Raw genomic sequence first — 21,522 nt, forward strand, 5'->3', positions numbered from 1 at the left:
GAGGACAGTTACGGAGCTTGTGCTTGCCAGGTTCTAATGACTCCATCATACTGTTTCCTATCGTAAACTATAGCGTTCTTTGATCGTCGTATGTTACGAGCTTTTAGTCCCGCCTGCAAAGCAGCGTGATGTTGGCAACACTTTGGCTGTCTTTCGCAACTTAAAATTTTCAACTCGCAATTAAATCAACAATATAAACACTTTGAACTCAGCTTTTTCCTAAGCTACATACTCTTTAATATAATTAACAGCATTTGCACCTCTTTGAATATTTACTAGACAATCTTACTTCCTCCGAATCCTTTAGGGCTTGCGAAGCAAAGTTACGAATTTCACTTCTTACCTTTCACTGTCGTTCTGATAGATGACATTTTACATTAAAGCGCAGTGACACCGTACACCACTACGTCAGAATCAATACTGAGTCACCTTGGGACACAGCCTTTTTCAAAATAATGTACCACTTGTTATAAAATGTGCATACAACCTGAAGATAGGAATCGTGGGAAATCCAACTTGTTTGTTCGACTTAGAACAGTTTGTGAATTTAATATTTTATGAATATTATTAACTTTGTTATGCCAGAATGAAATTTACAGCCCTTAAATCACTTCGTGTTTAGGTATTACTCTAACAAAATCGTTAACAAAACTCAAATAAATACCTGTCTGTAGTTGTGTTACTTTAATCTTGAATATTGAGTAAATGAATGTATGTCAATAAAAGTCAGGCAGAGACGGATACAGTGCGATTTATCAAACTTGAGAGGTTCTTTTTCTTACATTAACACACAACACTGCCATTGCTTTAAGTGGTGAAACTTTCCAATCAGAAACTAGCATCTTAAGGTTTAAAACAAATGATGAAACAGGTTCATGGAGTGAAACGTGTACAATTGTCAATTTTGACAGTTAGTATATTAAATCGAAACACTACTCACAGGTGTCGAATTAATATGAGTCTAGCCCCCACACACGTTACTAAGGAATAAATTGTCTGTAACTTGCAGTGGCTATTGCAGTGCAGACGAGGACTTGGTGCGGAGGTACTCCTTGCACATTCTTCGCGTCTCTTATAACTTGAGTAGATCGAAGTATAATAATGACTACCCTTCACCAGAATACTTGAAATAATATGGTGAAACATTTGCCTCACCCGATATGGTGAAACATTTGCATCCGCGGTAACGATACAGTAGAGACGATTTCCAGAATTCTATTTATTACTTGTTGCCTTCAATACTGTCCCAAAGTTGGAACAAATATTCCCTGTGATGCAGAGCGCTCCACAACGTGACCTTCCTCTGTCATTGCCAACAGGCTACTTTTTCCAGCCAGAAATAAGGCGTTCCAAAAACGGAAAACGCCACATCACACCTGCCATCGTTTCTCTGCGCTTTCCACCGGGGCAGCATGCTGTGGAGTACTTCTCGTAGAAAAGGTGTTTCCAGAACGGAACGACAAGGGGAACGGCTTCGCGGTTCTCAGCTCTAATGGTTGCTACTGTTCCAGTGCAGAATGCTATTCATGCCGTAGCCATTATTTAAAGTACCCTTACGGATAGCTCAGAGCATTTATTTACATTTCGTGTTCATTTAGATATTTAAGGCTAGAACAGTAATTAAATACCCAATATATAATACTCTTATGGTTTCACAAGGTATAGATTACATCTCTCTTTCTCTATGAGTATCATTACATTTTCATTACTTAATCAAATTATAGTTTTATAACACACTGTGAACCATATGAAGCAACTCTGTTCTATGATGAAGTAAGCTGACGAACAGCTCGGGCAGAATAATATGTAAGGCGACGAGTTGAATCGAACACCGACCAGAGTGAAATGCACATCTATTTGACGCTGTAGGAAATGCAAAGAAAGGCGTGTATAAGTTCCGTGTGTATACTAACCCATTCAGCGTCTCAAAAACGGCGTGCTGTTACAGCGGGCTATAGCTACACATGGAGATTTCCAGTGTTCTTCCCCGTTTGTCGCTGCCTGATAGACTGTGAAGTGTCGGTCTGCTTGTCAACGTCGCAAATGTGCGTTCACTGACGCTAATCAGAATCTGCTCTCATCGCTAAAAGCAACTTAGCGCCGTTCATCCCTCTTGTTGCATATTTCGATGCCCCATCAAAGCTGCACAGTAATAAGGTGTGAGAGGAAGCCTAGCGAATGCCATCCTTGCTCGTAGCTCAGCTTCCAGCACACAAATCCAGATGGTCCTTCTCGACACTTAGTGTAAAATATTGATGATAGTTTGTGGTAGTGTAAAATACTGATTATAGTTTGTGGTAGGGTCGCCGTTCAGTCAACAATGGCTGCTCGACTGGTGTGGTAATTGGTATGTGAATCTGCGATCGATTCCGTTATCAACTAGGACGATGGTCACGTGGAAGCTCCTTAAGCCACCGGCACCCAACGTCAATAAACAGCTGATATATTAGGTCCATCGTGTCGAGCAGTTCTACGGTACGTTGATCCAGCCTCCAGCAGGCTCACAACACATGTCTGAAATTCAGTTAATTTGACGAATTTCGAAAGCGTTGTGGTGAATCTACAGTATTTACTGATCCATTACAATCTTGTAAAAATAAGATTATTTCCTCTGTTAGTCGATCGCAATTGTTTGCTGAGGCATTTTATGTTCAGTGCAGGGTTACTGCTGTGTATAGCATGGCTCTTGAAACCAGTCACCACTACTTCTATACGCGTGCTCCACGCAAATCTAGTGTATATGCCTGACATCTGTGGAGATGTTCATTTTTAATATTCAACTACTTTATGTATCTGTACCATGCCATTAACACGCAGTCTTTGCGTTGATAATCCTACGTGTTGTGTGCATCTCTTTTTCAACATGACTTTCTACAATACGACACTTGTGTGCAGTACTGACTGCCTTCTGAAGTAACTCCCTGCTTTCTGTCCACAGGTGGCGCCGCCGAGAGGGCCGGCCTGAACGCTGGAGATACCATCGTGAAGGTATGTGCAGCAGCGTCTTAACTAAATCGCCTGGTTGTTGCTGAACATGTGTTCGACAATGTACCTCTGTTACTGAGAAATTGAGTCAACGAAGGGTTCTCGGCAGTTTACATTCTCTTGTTACGCGTTTGATTTGTAACAAAATGGACAGCGACCACATCCCAATCGTATGCTGCACAAATCAACAGTGTAGTCAAAGTAAAACTGACTCGGAATATGTTTTTAAGAAGTCACTCAACAACGTGACTAAGTTAATGTACAGCAGAACTACTCTTTATGGAGGGTGCTCAAAATGGCACTTTTGACATCGTATGCAGCTCTGTGCGCGATTTGTCAAACTGTTGGGTACGCTTCTGCCAGAGGCATGGCAGTAATAGCATTTTCCGGCCAATGCACAGATGAGCCAATATATTATTACCACCTGCTTAAAGCCGGCCGCGGTGGTGTCGCGGTTAAGGCGCTCGGTCCGGAACCCTCGCGACTGCTACGGTCGCAGGTTCGAATCCTGCCTCGGGCATGGATGTGTGTGATGTCCTTAGGTTAGTTAGGTTTAAGTAGTTCTAAGTTCTAGGGGACTAATGACCACAGATGTTAAGTCCCATAGTGCTCAGAGCCATTTGAACCATTTTGAACCTGCTTAAAACCGTGTTGTCCACTTTTTTGGAACATAATATAGCAGCAATTGTACGCGGCGTGGATTCGACAGATGTTTCGTAGGTTTCCATAGTTGGGTGGCTCCAGATGTCTACGCACAGATCACGCGCGTCCCATAATTTACGGGACCGTGTTTTCTGAGCGCGGAGCTGACGCCCAATAGCGTCCCAGAGGTGTTCGCTGGAGTCACATCTTCCAGATCTGGTTGCCAAGGCATCGACGTGAATTCACTATCGTGCTTCGCACAACACAGTAGCACGATTCTGGCTTTTTGCCACCAACAGTTGTCCTGCTGGAAGATTCCATCTCCGCCGGAGAAGACATCAAGAACGAACGAATGCTGGTGGTGCGCAGTTATGTTCACATAGTCCACACTTGGCTTGGTGCCTTCGATTGCTATGGCAAATCCGGTGGAATCTTAGGTCAGTGTCCACCATTGTATAATACTGCCCCCCATCGGCCTGGGTCCCCGTAGCTGTTTATGTTTCGAGCAACCGTTCGTTCAGAAGACGGTGTATCCGGAAACGAGCAGCCACCTGGCGTAACAAGAAACGTGATTCATTCGAGTAGACGATATGTTTCCATTGATCCACGATCCAATCTCGATGTTTCCGTGCCCACTGCAGTCGTAAATGACCATGTCGTTGGGTCTACGTGGGAAGGGGGTGGTTTGCTGCGGAGCCCAGTGTTCAAAAATGTACAGTGAACGGTGTGCTCCGAAACACTTGTGACTGACTGCATCAGCATTGTACGCTGTCGTCAGAGCTGCCACACTTCGCCGCCTATCTTGCTTTACAGACCAGGCAGGGGTTGGGTTGTTTGGAGAAGGAGACCAGACAGCGAGGTCATCGGTCTCATCGGATTAGGGAAGGATGGGAAAGGAAGTCGGCCGTGCCCTTTCAAAGGAACCATCCCGGCATTTGCCTGGAGCGATTTAGGGAAATCACGGAAAACCTAAATCAGGTTGGCCGGACGCTGGATTGAACCGTCGTCCTCCCGAATGCGAGTCCAGTGTCTAACCACTGCGCCACCTCGCTCGGTGCAGACCAGGCAGGGCTCCGTCCTTCGCGTACTGCGATAAGGCGTGGACATCCACTTATGGTCTTACAACCCTTCAACCACTTTCCATAGATGTTGACGACAGTAGCACATGAACAGCCGACCAGATTCGCCGTTCCAGGATGCTCGTTCCCAGGTACCGGACCGTAACAATCGGTCCTTTGTAAGAGTCTCGTATGTCTGTGGATTTCCGCGTATGCGGCCCTTATTGTCGCCAGAATGATTCCCCATTCGTCTGTACTCCGCTTATAAACTTTCCTTACCGCGACACGCGCCCGCTACGCCACCAGGCGGCATTCAGTCTCGCTGTGGGCACTGTTAATAATATTAATGCTCATCAGAGTATTTTGGCCATCCTGTGCTTCCGACAGTACAGTATGGAGGCCTAACCAAATGGCAACATTTCATGCTTAGGTCCAGGAAAGAAGTCAACGGCCTTGGTACAGTGGTAACATAGGTTCCCGTCAGATCACCTATGTTAGGGGCTGTCGGGCTTGGCTAGCAACTGGATGGGCGACTGTCCGGGACTGCCGAGCGCTGCTGGCAACACTCAGCCCTTGAAAGGCGAATTTAGGAGCTACTTGGTTGAGAAGTAGCGGCTCTGGTTACGAAATCCGCCGGCAGAGCGGATCGCTGACCACATTCCCCTCCGTATCCACAGTAGCGACGCCTAACGGCTGAAGTTCACAGGGCGGTCGGTCGGTAACGTCGGGCCTTTCGAGGCCTGTTCGAATGGCGTTCACTCCAAGAATGAAACAGGAACGAGGGAGGCGCCGTTCGAAACTGATCTGCACTCTTTTTCGTCAGTTCGTAGTCACTTTGGCAACAGTTATCTACGCTGCAATCTATGTGAACAACAGTCAGTTTGGATTCTAGCACTGTTTGACTTTAATCTGATCTCGTATGCACATTATCGCTTCTTTAAATCAACACATTTGTGCACTGAAATTCATAGACAGGTTAATTTTTCCTGGAATATCTTTTCTCCAAGTGAAGTATAATTCTGAGCAACAAAAGCCGTAAACTTTTTGCTAAGTTAACTGCTCCTTCTAGTCTTGTAGACTCTCTTAAATTTCTGTCTAATAACACATTTTTGGGCATCGTCAGTGGAATATTTATTTATATTACCTCACTTTATCGTCTTTGGAGTAAATACCCGAATTCCACTCCCGACGAAATCATGCCCCTCCTTTCGTAATTTGCGCTTCAAATGCGCACTCAATTGTAACATTTCTCAAGGACGTTTCATCGCTCTCTACGTCGGCGCTGTCCCTCTTTTCTTCAGAGCGTCATCAGTGAACCTGATTGCTTCATTAGCATACTGTCTCACTTGTCCACGTCGGCATTTGCTGCTATACCTTTCCCCAATTGCACTACGAGGCTACTATGCACCCTATTTTGAACTGTAAAATTACTGTACTCTAAGTGACCATGTTAGCTCCCACTGCGACTGCGACTACAGTTAGCTTTTGTAGTAATAACCGAACTGCCTGGTGTAACAGTATTTCAGTAACTGCTACAACCTATTACAAGGTTTGTTTAGTGGTTAGAGCGACGTTTGCGGCTCTGAAGCGTGGTTAGCAGCTTAAACGTCGGTTTTGAAAATTTTTATGGCTTCATACGATGTCACAACACCAACTCATTTCTGGTATTTAGAAAACTGCATTTCACTTATCACCCCATTATATCCTCATATTACAAGGCTAATATTGAGGCATGAAATTTCCCGCTACGAGAAATTACTTTGCATATTCGTAGAATTTAAAAGCACAATCATTCATGAATTTTATAGCTGCCACGGAAGAAGAGTTGAGGAACAAAGGAAGCTGAACACGGGCGATAGTGGATGTGCAAATGGAGCTGCACGTTCTTTGAATGAATATGCCATTCGATTAGGCAATGGAACACTTAAACTACCCTGTTTTGACTGTTCACCTGAAAGATGTTACGAGACGCAGCTTGACTGCAAAGCTATTACAGTCTGCTGACTTGAATAGAGTGAATTTCGGTCTGTGCTTCTGCGGATATCAGCATAAAAAGGAACGCGCAGCTACACATTGATTACCGTACTTGTTTTTTATGCGGTAGGAGCTGGTTTCACAATGCGGTCACCCTGGTGGTGTGCGTCGCCGCTGTTTATTACATGCAGCCTTAAACGGGTAATGGAATACCCGATTTCTTCACGTGTCTTCAAATTGTATTCAGGAGGACTGGTATTTCGCTTCGCCGTAGACAACATACTTTCATGGTGAGATTACTCAAAGTGCTCATTTCTACAAAAACATTCAGAAAGCGTATCCAGCGATTAGACGGCACAGAGTGCCGTTTTTGGGGAAGAAGAAGAGTAGAATTTTCTGGAGACGCGTTCCTGAGAAGAAATCTGTTTTGGAAATGAAAGAGAGACTTTAAAAGCGTTACAGAGTGAGTACAAACTCGATTGGACACGGGTGAGGAGGAACTCGTTGGTGGCTGTTTTAAGGAACCGTCCAAAAATCTCCTAGAGTGTTTTACTGGAACCGCAGGAAGTTTACAGTGTGACTGGTGGATAGGAATTCTTATTCTGCTTCTCTAAAATATGAGTAGTATGAACAGCGTCCGTATCAGTAATATTGCAGAATTCAGCTGATTGTGTAAATGCGAGGTACGCTCCCGAAATACGTTTTCCGTAATGAAGTTTATTTATCCTGAAAAGCCAAAGTAATGTGTTGTGTATCTGCCATTTTGAGGGTCCCCTAGTGTTCCCAACACGCTATTCGAATATTCTGCATCTCTGTGATTGGACGTGGAATAATAGTCGCCATTTTAACAGACCCGAAACTCGATCACAGATAACGCGCCTGTAAACCTTTCACCTCTTGCGTCGCCACCTTCCATTTAATGACCTGCGTGGAATCAAATACAAGTAGAATAGTCTTACGATGAAACCTCCTGACAAATTAAAACTGCGTGCCGGATATGGACTCGGTCCCTTTGTCTTCCGCAAGCAATGTTCCTACCGACTGAGCGATCTAGGCACGATTCAGGACCCACCCTCGCAGCTTATTTCCGCCAGCATATGTCTCCTACTTTCCAAACTTCGCAGATATTTTCTAGCATACCTCGAGGTACGTGGGTCGTGCTTCGATAGCGCAGTCGTTAGAGCATCTGCCCGCAAAAGGTAAATGCCCTGGGTTCGAGTCCCGATCCAGCACACAATTTTAAACAACCGGAAGTTTCAGGTCAGCGTACGTATTACTGCAGGGTGAAAATTCAACCTGAAAAGTATTAATAATGCATTCGCATCATTGACTGGCGCTGGTATACTGCTGTCCTTTCACCGTTCTTAAGCTCGAGGTTTGTTGTTTAGCAAGTTTTTCTACCTGTACACCATTCTCAGAGCGTTTCCCGAGCAACGGAAAGGCACACGATTTCACAAGAACGCAGGAAAATCAATGCTGTTGGTGTATTCCTTAGACGGCATTAGTAATCGGCAGCAATCTGATCGTCCTCTCTTCTCACTTTGTGCTTGAACCTTCTGGCACCGTACTACAGGTATATGCTTAACAAGGAAAGGATGGAATACTTACTAATTTGTAAATGTTGCCAAGCGCGGAGTTAGCTTTCACCACAACTTTCACTCTGTTCGGACAACCTTGCAGCAACATGACCTTTTTTTACGGACTTCACTTCATCACAGTCACATGGGAGCACAAATTTAGTAACATGTCAGTTCCACTGAAATAGTTGATTAAGTCGCCTGCAGATGGCGTGGCGTGAGGTGAAACTGGAGGCAAATGCTTGAGGTGTAGATTTGCGTTCAAGATGGTGCTAACGGTTGTGATACTGCACAGTGTCTCTCGATTGCAGTGCGTAGCTTACAAGGAACCCCTTGAATGCGATGTCGCAAGTTCAGAGTTTAGTAAGGGTCATTTGAAACTGTTTTGTTAACAGTTATGATAGGACAAATGTTAGCTCATATTGTGCTTTAGGAGGGCGACAAGAAGTGAATGTCCGGGAGGTACACAGATCAACCTTCTATGGGCATGTATGTATTACACTTTCCAAAGTGGACATCGTCGACATTCAAGAAATGTTCGGAACATACCATTAACTTGCACCATCAGCATCGAATGAAAAATGGCACGCCACAGTGATAGCAAAGGTTTGCACCATCAAGATCGAAGGCGAACTCCACGGAAGTCACAAACCGTGCAAGACGTTCCGCTCGGTACCTCCTCTTAAAGAATGCGCATAGAATCGTATTGGTGTAAAGGAGTGATGAGAACTCATGGAATGTGACGGCACGCTACCGAATGCGAAACAGTCTGTCATGGAACTTACCGCGAATCTGGCCATCCGTTAAGGCGTAGCTGCAGTTAATGCGATAATATGTTTTATACACTCGGAAAAGACAAACCTCTAATGGCTAAATTTGTCCAGTGGTTCCAGGTAGTATGAATTGTAATGCCACACACTTTTCAGGAGGGATAGTTTGTTCTAAAGGAGCATGATTTTTGTTCGCAGACTAGGAATAAAGCAAAAGCAAGTTATTTTGACCAGCTATTGGCCAAAAGCAGTGCTCATACCATAGTTGTTCTCTTTCGCCCATATTCCCACTCTTGCTTGCTGCGACGTAAGTATTCCCTACTGCTCTTGCAAGATCACGCACACGAGAAAGAATCGTAGGGGGCAGAGCATCTCCAACTTCTCGCATGACAATGACTAACTTTCCAGCTAATTTACACTCCAGGTCAACAGTCGGCATAATTGCATATGAATGCGTTAAGGCATCGTGTTCGTTGATCTTGATACAGTTCTGTTGGTATCTCTTTCAGGATCCCTTTCATGTGGATTTCCTCTTCAAACCCTGCTTGCTCGATTTTGAAAATAGTTTCTTACTGAACGATGGGATAAGTTTGTTTATCTCATGTACAAATTTTCCGCAGTTTACAGTGCATCGTCAAGTTGACATTGTGTTTGAAATTTCATTACCTTACGTCTTACAATTCTGTAGCACAGTTTGAAGTTATGCGGCCATCCACTGCTCCCTTTTAATCCCTGTAATCCACGTCGCGAAAATATCATGTGCATAATGGTAGTAGGTCAATACATGTACATCCTGTAAAGTGTATCGAGCATGTTCGACATGCGCTAACACCAGTTTTTGTAACGAGTGTGCCGTGTCGTCCCTTGAATATCTGTAGTACTTCAAATGCGTTAACATGGTCATATTGTTGCGGACTTACTTGAAATCTGGTCATAATTATTTTTGTACTGTACTGTGGATAGTCTTCCAGATGCGTAATTACGTTTAGTACCTGCTCCATGGGCAACGATTGGCCTTTACTACGTTTCACTAGAGACGGGATTTGTAGCTCCCTGCCCGACAAGGATGATGACCTACATGGCTCAACATGGCTCCCCTTCTACGATGGTCGTAAACCCATCTAATCGACATTGTTAATCATGAGATATCTAACAACGCGAGCAGTATCTCGCGGAACGATGAACTGCAGTCCGGATAGCCAACGATCCTGTCGAATTTAGGCACGTGTTAATACATTTATCCAGCTTACACGAGACATAACACAGTATTCACACAAATAATCAACGTTCAAATACGATTTCTGAATGGAAAAACCTTCGTATAGCCATTCCTTAACCTACATTCAGAATGTAAATTGCCTTACTCTAGCTACTTCGTGCGTTTGCTCTGAAATGCTAATTATTTCCAAGTCCAAGCATGTAGTGCGCTTCATTCCAATTTGCAGTTCGGCGCATGTCACATTCTTGGTGTTGCAGTTTTAATGACGAGCAGTGAATTTTGGGTACAGTAACAGAACAAGGTTACCGTCATCATCGGTTTCGCGTATACATTGCCTACTTTCAGAACCCATATATTGTTAGTATATGGCGAAATTCAAACTTTATCTTTTCCATCTTCTCCTTGGTGGCCCACTCTGCGGAACCATGAAGGCTAGTACCTGTACAAAGATTTTGGCAAACATTCATCGCTCATCCGTTGTATATATTTCCAATTTTGACGATGTACAAACAACCAAACGTCCAAATTCAGTCTGTCAGATCGGTACCGTAATGAGTACGATAGCAATTCGGAAAGTAAGGTCCGATTGGTCACGAAATGGAAACAATATTGGAAATCCTTTGAAGCTTTGCACCGCTGTGTTGATCAGTGTCTCTAGTATGCCCGTCGAATGAGTCAGTTAGGCTCTTCGCAGTTCTCAGCGCACAGTGAGCGCACAAAGAAGTCATGCACTTACTTCTTCAGTACAGTTCTCGGCCACACACTGCAGCGGCAATGAGGACGTTCCTTCAACGCTATCGCTGGGAAGCGTTTGATGACCCACGATACAGCCAGAATTTGGCTCCCTCTGATTTTCATATCTGCTCGAACGAACCGCTGACTACGAAGGGAACATATTGGCACAGACAACGAGCTGCTGTCAGGTCTAGAAGATTGTCGGAAAGTACAAGAGGCTGCTTTCTATGACGAGGGCAAGGAAACTTGGTACAACGCCACGACACATGTCTAAGTCGGGGCGGCGACTACATGGAGAAGTAGCTGGAAGGTATAGCAAGCTGTTGCAAATAAAACATACTGTGGTTCCCATTTCACGGTCGATCGGACCTTGCTTTCGGAATAGTCGTCGTATATCGATATAGTATCAACCAAAAGACCAACATAGCTTCTGCTGTGTGCTGTCAGCCAGGAGAGCGTTCGTAAACGGTAAGTAGTAACACAAGACCTAAGGAGCATAGGAACAGCGTAACGGTGAGCGTCTGTCGTGTAGAGCTCCCGTAGGGAAGTTGGTAGAGCGTTAGTTTGTCATACCAACGGTCCCGAGCTCGAGACCTGGTCATGCTGTTCAGTTTTCACGCTACTGCCACTACTGCAGCTGACAGTTCTGTTCTACGATATGAATCCGAAAAGTGCTTTTACATGTCAGGAACGTGTTGTTCCATATAAAAGTTTCACACGTACTACAGTCCAAAAACTGACACGAACAGAGCTTGAACCCGGGAGCCTTGGTATGACAGCCTAACGCTCTGCCGACTTCCCCAAGGTAGCTCTACAAGACAGACGCTCAGAGTTACGCTTCCTCTGTCGGGTGTTACTTACTGCTTACCGTTTACGGAGTCCGACCCCGGTAGCTGAGTGGTCAGCGCGACAGAATGTCCATGCTAAGGGCCCGCGTTCGATTCCCGGCTAGGTCAGAGATTTTCTCCGCTCAGAGACTGGGTGTTGTGTTGTCCTAATCATCATCATTTCATCCCCACCGACGCGCAAGTCGCCGAAGTGGCGTCAAATCGAAAGACTTGCACCCGGCGAACGGTCTACCCGACGGGAGGCCCTAGTCACACGACATTTACATTTACCGTTTACGCAATTTCTCCTGTACGACAGCACATAGTACAAATTATATCGGAGTTTTGGTTGATACTCCGTCCTTATACATCGTTTGGTATCGATCTGTCTGACTGACATCTGGTGGTTTAGGTGTAAGATTTTATCATTTATCTCGTAAACGCTGAGCGTCTGGCGTAAATCTTCATTTCTTTCGCTGTCTCTCTTTACCACCCCACAACTGTCTGAAAAAAATCTCTTTTAGATGTTTGTTTTTATCAATGAAGACCCACGCTTCACACCTACACTGACGTGCTGGTGACGTGATACTCTTGTGGAACTTCTTTTTCCTTCATGTTGTACACGTACCTTGTTAATACCTTGTTAAAGGTTTCAATTTTCCTTGCAATGTTGTTATTGAGAAGGCGATAGTGTGCAACCAAGGACAGTAAACGGGCTGATACGTTCAACAGATTTGTTATTAGTATTCCATTTGCAGCGGACTTGAGGTAACCAACAAATGCCGTAGATTGTTTTATGTAGATAAATTTCAGAGTTTACTCTTCCATTGCTTTATTCAGTTGAAACAGAGCTCGCTGTAATATGCCTTCAGAATTTGAGACTATTGCCTGATCGTCGACAAACAAAAGCGTCGTGTCAAAGATGTCGAGACTTATGTCACTGTCAAAACCCGTATTTAGACGTCTCGTTTTCCATTCTCGAATGGCGAGATGAATGTAGAAATTAAATTAGCGGGAAAGAACAGCCGTGTTGTACACTCCTATTAATGTTTTCTGAAATGAGTCGTCTTGACCCGTTTTCCCCTAAAAGAAATAAAAATAAATGTATGACATGTCAGTCACTTCTCCGTAGGTAGATATTTCTTCAAATTGCTGAAATCAAAGTCCTATTCGCAATTAGTGTATTAAAATTCGCGACCAGTTTTGACTTTGCAGCGTTCATCAGAGGTTTTAAAAGATTATAATACAAGGAAATGGAATTGTTAAATGTACGAAAAAAGCGAAAAAATTATCCGACACTAGACACGTTGTAAATACATATCCCAAGATCAGGGGAAGTATATTTGAAGTTGAAGTAAACGTTAACAATTTTCGGATCTAGTGGCGCTTGTAAAATGACAGTTACAGAAAGTTAAAAGTTCTTTTTTGTATATATGGTGTTTTTTGTTTATATTTTTCGTTTTTAGAACTGATGATGGCTGCAAAGCCGAAATCGGTCATGAATTTTAATAAACTAATAGGTGACGAACACTTTGATTAATATCATTCAATACGTTAAAAAGGTCACACGTCTACTCCATAGGTCCAAGCGGCCTCATTTCGGGATGTCTTTCGTTTTCTCCAGACATGTCAAGAACCTCCTGGATGAACAAATAGGACAGCATCCACAGTACCTGACTGACTTTGTTGTCTCAGGGCTTTGAGACCGTCTACGTCACGAACCTTACCCAGGCTGTCTAGCAGCAAACCGTAGCCGTTATCGAGGCTCGTAGCAGGTTCACCCGCTATAAATGTCCTGTGTTGTGACCTAGCAAGTGGAACTCAGCAGCAACTAGCTCCGACAAGAAGCACACCAGATTTAGATATGGTCAGTTAGAGGTTCTCAGATTTGTGCTTTTCTAAGGGCGTCCATTGAACAAACCGAAAAAGCCACTAGCTTAAAGTGGTGCTTAAATTAAGTAGAAACTCGAAGTTGCGAGGTGGAGGTGAGCGTACATGAATGTGACACTGTTAATTAGTGAACTAAATCCATGGATTTGAAAGGTGCTTTTGCCATTCTTACAGCTAGGCTCGTTGTCCGACAAACGTTACGTTGATACTGCACGACTGACGATAGAGAAATTGTAGCAAGCGCCATGTCACAGATACGGAAATGTAAACATAAGCGCTGCGGGTGTGTGAAGTACTGTTATCAGCCTACGAGCGGCAGGACTCGCCCGCCCTACAGATCACTGCCGCTCCGTTACTTCGTCTTCCGGAGAGCAACAGTGTGTGTGAAAGTGTAAAGGAGCCTGATACCGAAATACGAATGGGACGGAGTGTTCAAGCAAACATGTGTACACAAACCTGGCACCTGGACGGCAGAGAAGCGCCAGTGCGTGACTCACGAGCACTTCGGCGCCGCCGAGCTGATGACGGATACTGCTGTTGCTAACAACATGCGCAAGTCATACGCTCGGCGTTTTTATTCGCCTGTAGCCCCAAAACCACTTCTCAAAACAGAGTGGAAGCGTCACTGCACTTTCTGTATTAAAAGAAAATTGAGACAAGAATTACGCAACCGAGTTAAGCATGCACAACGCTTTTTCAAGTTGTAGAGACAACGTACTTAGTGTTCACGATAACTAGCGCTTACTGAACAGGAAAACTGTACCTAACACGTGTCATTGCGGCGTTTCGGGAGTCTTACGAACACACAGTGTACATCAGAGCCGGCCAGGAATTCTGCACGCGTGCGGTGCTCCTGCACATGTGCATGTTTCTACGCACAGTTGTCGCTTTATCCACTTGCTGGGATACTCTGTACCGGTGTATTCCAGTGCTCTTTCCCCAGCTTGCAAGCCAACCATAGGAAGGTATTTCGCGTATTAAACATTTAAAATACTGGCAAAGTCTACTCATTGAGACGTCTACTTTTATGTTAACAGTTTAACCCAGTAAGACAAGTAACACAGTTAACAACCGTGGGTTTTTATTAAGGCAGCTTGACTGACGGCACGTAAATACGCGTAATGTTTTTGATCTAGTATTTAAGAAAGAGAGCACTTAGCGAATCCAACGAACCTTATTCATGATTTCAAATAACTTTAAACTAACGCAAGATTTCCTATAACTAATTCTCGGTGCCCTCAGTTACACCCACATAATTTCTGTCTCACTGATCTCTGAACAGAATGATAACCGCAGACCTCTCGATGATCACCTGTTATTTCAATACCATTATTGCTATATCTATCATCAGTTCCCTCTGAAATCTGCATAATAACCGACAATTAGATGAATGTTACGTTTTATCGACTTTAGCTGAGCGTAGCCCTTCACACATTAAAAAAAAAACCTAAATGTAAGTATATATTGGAATAATCGGTTTAATGACCAATTTTCCTGATAATAATGTAACATGGAGCAGAATGAGGCAATAATGCACAGTTAGTAAACATTAATTTTTAATTATGAAAGGAAAAAATTCAAATACGCATATCACAGGTCATGAGAAATATTATAGTTAATATCGGGCACAAAATGACGGCTCATTGACAAACGCAAGCAGTTGCGAAGATTTTCATCACTTATGCTTGATCGAAACCTTGATTTATTCATTTTCATTACCGATAAAAATCTTTCACAAACAAATGTCGACTCGAACATGGTCATAACTCTCGCGGCTTCTCGGTGCAGGCGTGGAAATTTTTGTTTGAAAAATTTTCGTAGAATTCTTTTGTACTTCGCACTGCAAAGAACTTGTCCTTCAGTCTTGTATTGCACTGTAGGTCGATCCGTTCCATCAGTAGATCATTCGGAGCATCTTCAACTGACGACGAGAACGGTCGAGCAAAGAGGCGAATGACAGGAGACAAACTCGTAACATCTGCAAATCGTGCTCGAAATTGTTCCTCAATTTTTAAAATTATTGACACGTATTCTTGAAATCTAGCACTTTCATGGACCAGTCCAAGAGTCGGGAAATGTGTAATGTTTTCTGTCAATAACTGACTCTGCCAACGCGCAAGCTTCCTTTCAAAGGCATTTACCTTTTGCAACATGTCAGAAATTAAATTATTTTCACCTTGCAAACTGAGGTTCAGGCTTTTCATGTGTTACGTAATGTCCGCGAGAAATGCAAGGTCTGATATCCAACTTTTTCCCTTCTCATGTAAGAAGGTTACTATGACGAAACGTAAATCAAAAAATATTTTCAGCGTTTTACCTCGACTGAGCATATTTCGGTATAGTAAGGCACGTCGCCGTACTCCGCTCCTAATTCCTCCAAGAGCTGCCGAAACTGGCGATGCGTAAGCCCATGTGTCTTCAGATAGTTTACAGTACGCACAACAATGTGCATGACGTTTGCTAACGTTACTGATTTTGCACAAAGCGCCTCTCGATGCAGAATGCAGTGAATTCCATACAACGTCTAGTCTGTGCGCCCTAGCTTTTTGCGCATCCGTTCTATGAGCCCTTTTTTACGGCCTTGCATTGATGGTGCTCCATCTGTGGTCACTGAGACTAACCGATTCCAGTCCATACCGACACCATCAATCGCTTGCTGGACAGCTTGGAGTAAGTCCGCACCTGTAGTAGTCCCTTTGAAAGGTACTAAGTCCAAAACGTCATCTGTTGCACAAAGTGCGTTATCGACACCTCGTATGCATATCACAACCTGGGTTGTATCTGTAAGATCTGTTGCTTCATCGAGCGCAACAGAGAAAGCCTTATTTATTAGCTGCCTCTGCACATTGCCGGCCATAGCACTGATACGTCTTGTCACTGTTTGGATAGGCTGATTTCTTGAACCCTGCTAACGTTCGTGGGACATGCAAATTTTGCAGCATCGATCAGACACCCTTTCACAAACACCCCTCCGGAAAAGGGTTTCCCAGATTGTGCAATTCTTAATGCGATTTTAAAACTTGCTCGCAGTAAAGATTTAGTGTGGTTGTCATTCTGGAAAATTGAAAACAGTACATTGTACAGCGTACAGTAAAATAGACAAATGTAACACAAGAAACTTAGAGTTCAATAAGTATCAGTTACTTTGACGTACAGTAAAATCGAGGTGATGTGTCTCATTCATTTTCTTACAGACATTTAATTTTGCTTGCCGTTCTTCACTGTTGAGCACACTACACTCGTCTTTGTGATATGTATTGTAGTGTATTTCAATTGAAAACTTACGCTGGCCGCCTATTATTCGGCAGCACAGCAAACACTGAGTTTTCGCCAACGGCTACAAAAAATAATTGCAGTTTCCAATCATTTTAAACGACTGAGAACATAGATGTCCCGTCCTTTGCTTTTTCACAGTACCTGCCATTTCTTAGTACTTCTCTGTTAAGGTTACGGTCTCCGGGGGTAAACGAGACTGAGTATGTTCCGCTCTTGCTTGTACCACATAAACAGGGAAAAAATGGCTCTGAGCACTATGGGACTTACCATCTTTGGTCATCAGTCCCCTAGAACTTAGAACTACTTAAACCTATCTAACCTAAGGACAGCACACAACACCCAGCCATCACGAGGCAGAGAAAATCCCTGACCCCGCCGGGAATCGAACCCGGGAACCCATGCGTGGGAAGCGAGAACGCTACCGCACGACCACGAGATGCGGGCATAAACAGGGAAGTGGAGCCGCCACCGTTCATTTAGGACACATGTCTACTAACAGATGTCGCTGTCGCTCGCTGTCGCACACGTGTGCACATGTGCAGCACTTCCGCACGTCTGCACACTGTGCAGCGTTTGGCCGGCCCTGGTGTACATCGATATATCCATTTACGAACATTGAGAGGATGAATTTCTGTTGTAATATGTTTCAGATGTCGAGTTAGCGATGTCTTGGCAAAAACTATCTCTAAAAGCTAGTCATTCACTTAAATTACTTTGCAAGATAATGAAGTGCAACACTGGGAGTAATTCAGGGTCTGTACCAAAACTACACTATCTTTGAAAATGTGCGTAACTTCACTTTCAACAGTACTACCGCAAATCGGTTCATCAAAGATTTATATGTACTTGTACTTTAAACACCTGTGAAGCAGGTATTCTTGGCAATAGTATATACTCCTTCTTGCGCTGTAATCCTACAAAACCATATTTTATAATAAACTAAGGATACTTTAGCAAAAACCTATCCACTTAACTTTTATGGTTTAGCTTTTAAATAATTAAGGTTTTCACTTTTCTGTTGATTGATCTTTGAATTTTTGTACTTCAATTTCGTACCTTAACAATTTCACTTGGAGTAGTCCATAAACAAAGCATCCAAATTTTACTCTTACTTTAACTTTTGCTACTCCTGTGACTTTAGACAAAAAATCACTTTCAAACACATGAATGCCAGAACTGTTCATTTAAATCAGGATACTCGGTTTTAGCAGCGCTTAGGTTCGTGATCAGGATTGAAGTTATGGTTCGAACACGAATGACGTTTTATGTGATTATTATTGAAACACACACAAATTAGCTGGTCCATGTCAATATACATTACGTAACTGAATGTATGAAGTCTGTGAAGCAGTGGCGAAGATTAGTGGCACTCGAAGCGGCGGCTAACTGTACTCACGGCCTTGATGTGCGAATGATCTATAAAATATCTTCTTGGCGTCGGATTTTCAACATATTAGAATCACTCCATTATTCCGTGAAAACTAAATAATAGCCAGATCCACATCCGAGACAAATCCCTTCTAATACAACTTCCAATTGCCTCTCTTAACACCGTCGAAGTATACCGAGCTAAGGCCAGCCACACAATGCGTGCCGTTCACACAAAGGAGCCTTTCAGTTCGACCGCCAAACCCGCCCTTTACATCGCGCCATTCCACTTTCGCTGCGGAGGGACTTCCCTACAGCGTTTACATGTTACAAATACAAGTGCCCTAAGCATGAATCAGCTTTTAACAAACACACTTCTTTCATAAACATATTCATATTACAATAATTTAAAATTCAACATATTCTTTTGCTTTTTTCATATATAAATTACAAAACTCTAATTTTCTTGCAATACATCAAGGAGTTCAAACAACACAGAATGTACACTTCATAAATTGCAGATATACAGTTACTTTAAATAAACCTATTCTTAATCGATATAAGTGTTACCGACTCCATTATGGTTCATTGTTGGATCGTTTGACACTTGAGCTGCCAAGGTTGGAACGCAAAAAAGTGCTCTTTCACCAGGATAATGCACCATCCCACACATCAGGGATAGCGATGGCGAAAGAGCATGAATTGGGCTTTGAATTTGTTCCTCATCCACCCTATTTACCAGACTCAGCTCCAAGTGACTTCTGCCTGTTCCCTAACTTGCAACTTTGGCTTGCTGGAAGAAGGTTTCACCAAATGAGGAAGTGTGAGTTGCAGTCAACGAGTATTTTACAGAGTTTTTCCGATGGGATGAAAAAGCTGAAGGATCCTTGGACAAAGTGTATATCCCTCAAAGGACACCTCCCGCCGGAGGCGACACTGTTTTAGAAGTAAACTATGTCATGGGTATATTTTTACTGTCTTCAAAGATTGGCATCTGAAAACAGTCTGTTTGCGAGCAGTCTTCTGGAGGTTTGGTGATGAACAATTCGTATGAAACGTAGATTAAGTAATCTTAAACATGTCCGATGACGATGCACTGTTTTCCAGGTGAACGGTGTCAACGTGATGCAGTCGACGCATGTACAGGTTGTGGAGCTCATCAGATGTAAGTACATACAAGTTAGTTCTTTAGCGTGCAGATGCAAGTCGATGTGCTAGCGGAATTTGATTTTCGCTAACTGTTGGTGATTCTCACGTGCATGTGCAAAGAAATTACTAACCTACATGAGATAAATGTGCGGCTTTTTTCCCCCTCTCTCATTCACGAATGGTGCATGGGAAGAAATAATCTCGGAAGGCACGCTCTCTGGCTTTTAACAGCAATTTTATCCGATATGTACCACGTCTCTCTTGCAGCGCCTGCTGTTGGAGTTTGTCGAGCATCCCCTAAACGCTTTCGCCCTAACTAAAGTAACCCGTACGGAAGGTTAACTAAAGTAACTCGTACGGGAGGTGCCGCTCTTCATAGAATATTCTCTGCCTTCTCTGTTCATCCAAACTGGTAAGAATCTAAGAATCCTGGAATACCGAGCAGTGTGAAAGAATAGATGGAACGAGAATTTCTTCAGGAAAGATTATATTCTAGTAAGATTCATGCAATTAGCTATAGATTACAGCGATCCATCGCCAGTAGTGTAATCGCAGTAGGGCATCTCTTCACCTGTCTGTGTACAACACGTTACATTTAGCTACATTCAGAGTCAGTGCCAGTTTCTACACCGCTCGTCCATTGTCTGCATTTCGCTACATTCTGTAAACGACGACATCGACTTAATACAGTCCTACAGAACTTCCGATGTTAGCCACTAGATCTTTTATAATATACAGATATATCATAATTAACCGCTAGAATTGACACTAGTGAAAGTATATTATAAGCAAATACACTGCACAACACAATTAAAGGATCTGTCCTTCGTAAACAGCATAATTGTTTTTCTTTGTGATTTAGAAATTTTAAAATTGGACACAAAGGTGCCTACAGCCTTCCTGTGTTGTGGTGAAAAAGACTGGCGCCCTGCGACGTCGCACTCGTGCTTGGCTACGTTTCAAATTGCATAAGAATCGACACACGCGGAAATATCAGCCCGGAGTTCAGGCAGTTCATATGAGATGAAAGGTGGGTTAATGATGTCGCACTGGAACCAAATTTCACTAAAATTCTGCCAAACGCCACCGTAGAATTGTCACACAATGAGAAGGTTGTCGCACCCTGTCTTACCCACATTTCACCCCTCCTTTCGACGCTTCTGCGATGGAGGTCAGAACCGCGTCGCCCAGCAGTAAAATCATGAGGTCTTCTTATGGGTTGCTGAGGAAAGGAATTCATTGTCACCGCCGCTCAGAATCGACCCGAAAAAGCCTCAGGGGGTGGCGCAATGGCGTCAGTGAACTCGTTCCTTCCCCTGAGGAGCTGATTCTCACACGCTTCAACCCTACTGTAAGGATGTCATGGGCCAGCAACCCCATGAACACGATCACATTTCTTTAGAGTGCAGTGCGACCACAATTTTTGGTCTGCTATACAGTGTGGACCTGCTAGGGACCGTTGAAAACCATGCTACAAAATTTGAATGTGATCCCAGACAGCGAAGGGTGCTTACGCTTTTTGAGCCCGTGTGTTTTGGGCCCTCCAAATACGTGATCAAGGTGGGATGCGACATTGACACGTAATCAGTAAAACGGCAAAAGGTCCCTCTAAAGCCTTCCAGAGTGGCAGCACTTTCTGTACCTTCCGCCCAAGTTTGTTGAGCACTTCAAAAATGTACCTGTACAGAGAAAATCCTTTACGAGAGCCCCTGGCGCCTGCAGACAGGCAACCATTTCTTACCCCTCCGATCCTGCATGCCTAGTAGAAGGCGCCTAGGCCTCCATCGCGAGTTTTCCCTTTAAACAGATACATTTTTAAAATGCTCAACAAGGATGCGTGGCTGGCACCGAGGGTATTGTGGAAGTGAGGGATCTTAGAGAAAGCCTTTGCCTTTCTGTTCACGCATATCTCGGTGTCGCACCCGTGTGTAATCACGTCTCAGGAGAGTGCGAAATAGAAGCATAAGCACGCATTGCTGCTTTTGATGGCGTTCAAATTTCATCATATGGTTTTGAACGGTCTCAAGTGGTTTCACACTGTACGCCAGAGCA

The 21,522-nt window shown here is 43.6% G+C and overlaps 1 protein-coding gene across 1 annotated transcript in view; it reads left to right on the forward strand.

The window, feature by feature from the left end:
* The window catches only part of LOC124594353 (rho guanine nucleotide exchange factor 12), a 1,115,193-nt gene that overhangs the window by 176,264 nt on the left and 917,407 nt on the right, over positions 1 to 21,522 (forward strand). The window contains exons 3-4 of the mRNA XM_047132720.1: positions 2,939 to 2,988; positions 19,429 to 19,486. Of these exons, the coding sequence (XP_046988676.1) occupies positions 2,939 to 2,988; positions 19,429 to 19,486 (108 nt within the window). The remainder of the gene's footprint in view (positions 1 to 2,938; positions 2,989 to 19,428; positions 19,487 to 21,522) is intronic.

The sequence above is a fragment of the Schistocerca americana genome, chromosome 2 (assembly GCF_021461395.2).
Source record: "Schistocerca americana isolate TAMUIC-IGC-003095 chromosome 2, iqSchAmer2.1, whole genome shotgun sequence".
Taxonomy (NCBI): domain Eukaryota; kingdom Metazoa; phylum Arthropoda; class Insecta; order Orthoptera; family Acrididae; genus Schistocerca; species Schistocerca americana.